The 7,990-nt window shown below is 41.7% G+C and overlaps 1 protein-coding gene across 2 annotated transcripts; it reads right to left on the bottom strand.

Annotated features, from left to right (window-relative positions):
- Positions 1-2,923: 2,923 nt before the first annotated feature.
- Positions 2,924-7,768, bottom strand: sp8b (sp8 transcription factor b). Of its 2 annotated transcripts, none has more exons than XM_078421701.1 (2): positions 7,656-7,768; positions 2,924-7,057 (listed from the first exon to the last, which is right to left on the bottom strand). In XM_078421701.1, exons 1-2 carry the CDS (start codon positions 7,674-7,676, stop codon positions 5,681-5,683), a joined length of 1,398 nt encoding a protein of 465 aa, XP_078277827.1. In that variant the 5' UTR covers positions 7,677-7,768; the 3' UTR covers positions 2,924-5,680. The 2 variants fall into 2 exon arrangements, with proteins under 2 accessions (XP_078277827.1, XP_078277835.1); XM_078421709.1 differs by lacking the exon at positions 7,656-7,768 and adding an exon at positions 7,366-7,645.
- Between the last annotated feature and the right edge of the window lie 222 nt (positions 7,769-7,990).

Here is a 7,990-nt window from a genome sequence, read left to right as displayed (position 1 = left end):
AAATATCTTCCATTTGGATACTCTATATGCACACATATAACACCTAGTACTTTAATAAATGTTTGTAGTAAATATCCCCATTTTGAAACATTAAAAATCCATGGTGTAATTTATCCCAATATTAGTGCAGACTCAGCTATATAAATTCAATTTAAAGTATTTCGGAAGTGTACCTATGCAAAGGTAGAATGGTAAACAATGTAATCGCGGTTTAAAAAAAAAACTTAACAGTACATTATAATGCAATCAGAAGCACAGCCAGAGAGAAAGGTAGTGTTCCTGATGTAATATAGTGAATTTTCTAACACCATGAAATCAAAAGTGACTTAATCAGGAAATATTTTGGATATTACATATTGTTCTCTTACTTTAATTACCGAAGTATATTTAAAATATTACCGGTGTATTTTACCGTACAATATTGTGACGGCTGTACTTTTTAAGTCAAGTAGTTTCACAGATTAATGTAATTACATTTAAGAACGTCCAAGTAGAGTACAAGCTAATAATTCGCATTGTACTTGCAGGCCAGGTGAGATCGTTATGTCCCGTGTACAAGGTGTGGAGTTCTTGTTGCTCCCGGGGAACATATCATTGCAATGCTGTGGATGTACCGCGGGGTGACGCTGTCCAGCCAGGGTGTGGAGTTCGAATCATGACTTTGCTGAAACCTGTCAGACTTATGTGATTTCCATTTCCCTCCCGCTATCTTGACTGCTTGCCCCCCTCCCAAACCGCGTTTTGAATTATTGATTGTGCTTAAAATGCTATGAACTTCCGTTTACTTTGCAGTTTAGAGGGGAAATTGGGCTTGTCGTGTTTTTTTCCAACATTTGCCTGTAAAAATAGCCCCCAAAAGCAATCATTTGAATTTTAAATATCGAACCTTTCATTCACCATAAGAGGTCTGTGAATGATCTGAATCCACGTGTTGCTTTAACTTTTCGCAAGTTATTCTCTATGAATCGCTGCGGTTCTTTGTGCGTTCCTGGTGCCGCAATAAATCCTTAATAGCACGAAAGTTTTCTCTGGAGCGGTTTATAGTCTGCTGGGACTGATTGCTGAAATGACTGAAAATGGTTTCAAACCATTTACATTTCAACTAAATTGGATCATTATAAATAATTAGCGCAGATCGTTTTGATGCATTCGCTGAAAGGAGGCCGAGATTTACATTACTTTGCTTTCAGATATCCACTTTAATTTTTGGGGAGGCGTTTCTTGGCGATTCGAGTATCCGCTCAGAAACACTGTAATGGAAATTCGGGTCTTGCGCGTATTTGAGAAGAAAAAAAATTACAAAGTAAAATAAAACTCCGAAAAAGCTGGACACAGAAGAGCTTTGTTTGATAAGTGTTCCAGCTTATTTTAATGTTACATTTAATTGGATGCACAAATGAATGGAAACTGTATTTTATTAGATTAAACACGGGGGGTGGGATAATGTATGCTCGCCTGTCTTTCAGACACTCGATAATTAATTTGAAAATACTTTACACCGAGTAAGGAAACTTGGTGATATCTACAAACGTATCAGCAATCAGATTACGAACAATTTGGATAAAATAATTTCCTCGTTTGAAAGTTTGATCTTGACAATAAAGGAAAAAAACTTTTCTCGCCACCACCAAAAAAAGGCAGCTTTTTTCCCCCTTTACATTGTTCACATTGCGCCATGTCGACTTGATGGTGGACGGGGAAGGGGGTCAATATCACCTGCCCACGCATATTAACATTTTCATTGCAGTGAATTAAATCAATTAGCACAGAAATCCGCAGGATTTGCGGAAAGGCGTGACGCTCTATTTCTCCCTTCTTCCTCACTCGCATCTCACACATATTCAACACCCTTCCCAGCGGTTTTAAAACCATGGGAAATTGCACCTCGACTGCCTGAATAGAGAAAGTATTGAATCAAAATCGCTAAACTTGCAGGTTATTAGCAATTAACAACAACAACAAAAAAGCGACCTCAGCAACAGACGAAATTTGTTTCTGACACTATTTAGCTGTTGATTGACACTGTGCCAATTCTCCTAGGGTCGGAAAAAACCCCATCACTGCTTCAGATCCCGCGAACATTGCACGCTATCCTGTACACTGAGTGGGGTCTCTTCTTCTTAGCCACTATCCTCCAAACTTTACTCAATAGAAGTCACTTTATGATTTTCCAAATAATCTGTCCGAAAGGAAAATAAATATTTTGTCAAGATATTTCACCAAACAATTCGTTTAATAAATGATTTTAAATGAAAATAGTAGAGTATTTTTAATCTAATACTTTTAAGCCGCACGTTCACCTTCAAAAAATATAAACAGCTTTAAATCGGTTTTACTGTTGTAACTTTTCGTAACAGGACAATTTCACATTGCTACGTTAGGTGCCCTCGCTAAATGAAAGGCAGCAAATTGCCCACAAGTTGGGAGTTTACTTGTTGACGGACAACAGGTTGACCTAAAGGGCAACAGTGATCTCAGCACTGCCTTGATCTGTGAGCTGTGATTTGCAACCTTTGGTCTCAAATCAGATAAGAAACCGTTTACTTTCTACTGCCTCTGTGCCATTCTCTATGCACACCTCGTATTACAATATAATGAGCTTTGAATTCGATTGAAAATGCACGGTGAAGCAAAATACGGCTTATACGATGTAGCCCGCTCAAACAGTACACATATAAAGGAAATGAATTGCGGGATCATCATTTAAAATAAGATATTTAAAATATAAGATTTTTTTTAAAATATTTTAAAATGCGACCGACGTTTTATACTCTGACAGAAATTAAAACCATGGGAAAGTAGAGCAATAATTACAGACACCATAAAGATTGTCATACAGCGATAATTGTTTAGAACACGACCTGGCAATTGACTGCTTCGCAGTAGGGCTCTGAGATGGAAACAAAAGACAAAATGGTGAAATATATATTTATTGGTATCGTCACTCTTACCGCAATCAACCGCATGCATAGATACAGAAGGGTGAAAAATGCTGCTTTTACAAACATAACGTATTTAAATACTGACTTACATGGTCGGCCTGGACAGTGCAACTTTACGATCAGAAAAAAATAGAAGCACAAGTGTGATTGGGAACGGAAATCAATTTCGACAGGCCCCGATCGAATATATAACTTTTATTTGAGAGCATTCTGTGGATTTCCTTAATTTGTCCTGACACGATGCAATGCCTATAACCGAGCCTCCAAAGGCCAAAGCACATCGCGACTGGTTAATTGATAATTACAAAGACAGCAGCTTTATCTAAACGGCACAATAAGTATTGTAATGCCAGGGAATAGGTCTTTGAAACTTTTACAACTGGGTTAACGATATTCAGATAACGTCCCTGATCTTCCGAGCCTTTGAACGTTTCCACATACATAAATAAAGCTTTTAAAATTAACAGGAATCCTTTGATATCAATGGTCAGCCTGGTCACTTGAGATTGCTCTTAGGACGTTTAACATACAAATGCCTCCTGTTTAATGCACACAATGCCTGGAGCAATTTAAAAGGAAAAGATTGTTTGTAAAGTAAATCAAACTTTCAGCAAAACAAAGCGCGTAGTTTTAAGTGGAATATCAAAGTAAATCGGAACAATAGTTCTTCTGCTGGTACTTTTTTTCGACGAGGCAATATTTAGTTTTCGGTGCAACTTAAGCAGGAAACGGAAATTTACATAAACGAAGGGAATGTATTCATTTTAATGTGCCATCCTATATTGCAGGACTCCTCTTACAGCTAATCGGAAGTGTTACCTCATGTCAATTTTTTGTACTATCTAAATGAGACATTTTAAAATAATATATTTATATATATATATTTAATTGCAGCAACTCATAAACTAGAGGGCTACCCATATCAGAGATAGAATGGTACAGGAGATACAAGTAGGTGTCTGCAAACCCTACCTTGCGTCTTATGTAAAAAAAACATGAATGATCTTTCGTAAAATTGTATCTAAAACAGCGTTTGATCGTTGATGATTGCTGCACATATATTACTTTATTTTGGTACACACATTTCAGATACAATTAATTCCATGTCTGTGCCGACATACAAAGAAAATGTATTAAATACAGCCTTGGGACATGCTCTCGCGTACGGAGAGAAGGGAACACTTCAAAAGTGCACGGAACACGACAGAATTCAAAAGTCCACAGTATCTTTGCCTCTTTTGTCCGGTTAATGACGATGGGCCACTTTAATAAGTGCACCTATTCGTATTTTTACAAGTCTGTTTTCATAAAGTAGTTTGGTCAGAGATTATAGACTATGTCTCCAGTTTATATGAAAGTTTAAATACTTTACTTTTTAAAAAAAATCAAATGCACGCAGACAACAGATCAGATCTAGTCCAGGATTTATTCTATATTTTGGGGTTTGCTGCAAACCCACTCGTTACGAAATATATGCGAAAATTGCTTTAAACTATCTGACTGCCAGTATATGCAAATAAGTAGATACATGCTCCATTAAATAAAATAAAAAGCCATTCAACATTTACCATACATCGTCTGCTTCAATCTTTAAGATGTTATTTTTTCACAAATCCAACAGAAAAAGGAAACAAAAGTTCTCAAAGTGCGTCTTGGATACACCTTAAGATATATTAATTCACAAAATCGCAATGAATTCTCCAGCATCATCTCGCTATTATTTCTTGACAACAACCAAAAATCCCTTAGATTTACCCTTATATATGTTCAAATATTTTTTTCTGAAGAATTTACAGGAAAATACTGTACAAAAATCGTCTCCTGGACAAATAACATCTCGCACCTAGATACCGGTGGAGCGATTATTTAATAATTAACTATCTTCATTTTGTTCCCAGTTTTACAAAGGCTTGCAGATATTTTACAGTTGCTGTTATCTTTTTCATTCTCATTACACAGCGCCGTCGATCGTGTTTGAAATCAATTTGACACTTTATTATTTGACAACGAAAATAATAAGTACGTTAATGTATATGTTCAAATACTCGTCGAAGAATTTACAGGAGAAAAAAATACTATACATACAAATCATTTCCAGAGAAGCAGAATTTCCAATCGCAGCTAGAAGTATTGGAGCTTCTTCAGGTAGTTCCGGACAAAAAGAAACGCGTGAATACGACATTACTGAACGTCTGATACATGGAATATTTTGACAATTTTGCGAAATCTTTCAACCCACGGAAACTAATATTATCGATTAACATAGAACTTTTGGAGAACAAATATCTGACTACAAAGGTGATAAATGTACCGAGCGGTGTTTAAAAGGGCAGGCACTGGGTAATCCATCCGCGAGAGAGAAACATTTGGATCCCAAAAGAAAACTTTAAAAGAAAAATGTTTCGAGCTGATCAAAACGATTTCTTTGAAGCTGGGCCACTTTAATAAGTGCACGTATTCGCATTTTTATCGGCAGAACCACACCAGCAGGTAAATGGTAAAAACAGGAGGTATTGCTACCTGGATCATTAAATCACAGAATATTGGACCTGGGACCTGGTGAGATTTAAACAGGGTTTTTTTTTTCTTTTTGTCCCGAGCTATCTGGTCTATGCTAGCAAAGCAGATTTGGATGCATTCTTGATCTTTTCTTTAAGCTCCCTCCTCGTTTTACTTACACGAGAACCTGTTAAGTTTTAAGCATACTTTTTGTTTGCTGGTCGCTTCTTCCAGCGTCCTCACTCTAGACCATTGTTGTGACCGTTGAGTGCGGATGCCAAGCCAAGGGCTGCCGTCTGCAACAGCTCCGGGGAGTGGCAGCGTGGGGAGCCGGGAGCACTGTGCTCACTGTCGGTGTCGCTCTTGCCGCCGCTGCCCCCTCCAGTCGCGCCGGTGGCCGCGATGCCCCCGATCCCGGTGGCCTGGTGTGTCTTGACGTGTTTGCTCAGGTGGTCGCTCCGCATGAAGCGCTTGTTGCAGACGGGGCAGGCGAACCTCTTCTCGCCGGTGTGGGTGCGGAGGTGGCGCTGCAGCTCGTCCGAGCGGGTGAAGCGCTTGCCGCAGAAGAGCCAGTTGCAAACGAAGGGTCTCTCGCCCGTGTGCCAGCGCAGGTGGGCTTTCAGGTGCGAGGTCTTGCCGTAGACCTTTCCGCAGCCCGGGATGTGGCAGCTGTGCAGCCCTTTCCTCCGGAGGCTGGCCCCGGCCGGCCCCAGTCGCTCAGCCTCCTGGCAGTTGGGGCAATCACAGGTCGCCCGTCCCGAGTAGCGCCTGGCCGAGGAGCGCGGAGATCCGCCCAGGGTGGCCGGGCTACCCAGCATGGAGTTGGCGGCCAGCGGCGAAGGGGCCGAGTCCTGGTAAGAGGGCGGTAAAACGGGCTTGAAGCCATCCTGTGTGATCAGGTGTTGGCCGCTGGACAAGAGATGAGGAGATGCTCCGTTGATGCCGGCCGTGCTGAAGGCCGAATGGCTGAGACCCGAATAGTCCGAGTTGTAGCCGCCAAGGGGGGAATGGAGCGGAGATTGGAGCCCGCTGGAGTGTAGGGAGGACTGCAAGGCCCCGTTGGGGTTCTGAACGTCAATCCAACCAGCTGTTCCCGGGTGCACGTCCCACCACGTCGATGCTCCGTTCCCCACATCCCCAGCTATCCCGGGATGGGACGGTTTGAACCAGGACTCGTACGGGTGTGCCATCCCGACCCTGGGGTAGATGCCTTGTAAACTGTTTTGCAGACTGTCCACTGTGGTATGTACTTTGGAGATGAAGACCGGTTGGGCAGCGTCCTGTGAGTTGCTTGAGACTGGAGACTGAAAGACCGAGTACTCGTTCCCAAAGGGCGACGTTGACGAGGTGTTGGAGGTGAGGGAGAAAGCGCTGCTACCCGACGAGCAGTTGACACTGAATGAATCTGTCAGTCCTGTCCCGTTCCGGGAGCCCGAGACCCCAAAGCCGGAAAGGCTGGAGTTGTTGTTGCAAATGGAAGCTGATCTCTTCCAGGGATGGAATCCTTTTCCAAAGGACGCGTTGTCCGACAGGGAGGGCGACGGACTCGGGCTGCCGATTTTATTACATGTAGCAGCCAACATTGCCAAAGGAGTTGATCCTAGCCTCGGTTCTTCCTGCAACAAAGTACAAACACCAAAAAAAAATGCACACTGTTGCAATAAGCCATGTTGGATACTAGCACATTAACACGGCGCTTTACAACCAGTTTGCACCGGCATGTTTAAAGTAGCACTGTTAACTTAAATATTCTTAAATATTTTCAGCAAGAAGCCAAATCGGTAGGAAATGCGTTGCAATCACTTGTGGCGCGTGCAAAATTTTAGCTGATCTTTTAACGCTATGTGCAAACTTTACGAAAAGAAAAGGAATTGGGCCTCGCCCAACTCTATAAACTGTACCAAAAAGAGCAGAACTAACATACCTGTAGAACCTGAAGGATCGTGATCTACAAATTCCCAGGTAACTGCTGAAAATATTTTTTTAAAGGCCTCCCTCTGCCTCTCAGTGGGATCGCGCTGAGAGGAAGTTTGTGCAAATGCCCTCAGAGCGATGTTAAACTAAAATGTGACTCGGCCCCTCTTTTCCCACTCGCTTTAAAAAAAACTCAACAGGAGACTGATAGCCCTGCCTTGTCTGGGACTTTTTTAAACACCTCGAATCCCTACAATAAAGAGCTAATTAAACAAGCAAAAAGAAAATCCTTAGACTCACCCCCAGAAGTGAAGTTGCCATCACAAAAAAACTGCCCTCCTTAGAGGATCTCTTTTTTATTATTTATAAATCAGAGCACTTTTTTTTAGAGGTGTGCAATACAATGATCAGATCCGCCCATTCAACCACAATTGTAGCGCCTCTCGCCTTTGAAGTACCGCTCAGCCGCCTCCAGCCAATCAGCTTCCCCATTGTCGTGACACAAGTCATTATGACGTCACCCAGCGCACTCTTCCACTCAGCTCCTCGGCAAAGAGATTACAGGCGAGCCCGGACTGCCGACTAAATGTGTTGTTTTATTCCAATTGCATTTTTCTTTCTGCTGCTTTGAAGGT

The sequence above is a fragment of the Rhinoraja longicauda genome, chromosome 2, assembly GCF_053455715.1.
Source record: "Rhinoraja longicauda isolate Sanriku21f chromosome 2, sRhiLon1.1, whole genome shotgun sequence".
In the NCBI taxonomy this organism is placed as follows: Eukaryota; Metazoa; Chordata; class Chondrichthyes; order Rajiformes; family Arhynchobatidae; genus Rhinoraja; species Rhinoraja longicauda.
The sequence above is the reverse complement of the archived record's forward strand: the minus strand, read 5'-3'. Positions and strand labels throughout refer to the sequence as shown.

Excerpts from the sequence above, each read along its gene's own strand:
- sp8b (XM_078421701.1), bottom strand. The coding sequence starts at position 7,676 with ATGGCAACTTCACTTCTGGGG. Across the intron at positions 7,058-7,655 it reads TGGCAACTTCACTTCTGGGG|GAAGAACCGAGGCTAGGATC; the intron begins GTGAGTCTAAGG and ends ACTTTGTTGCAG.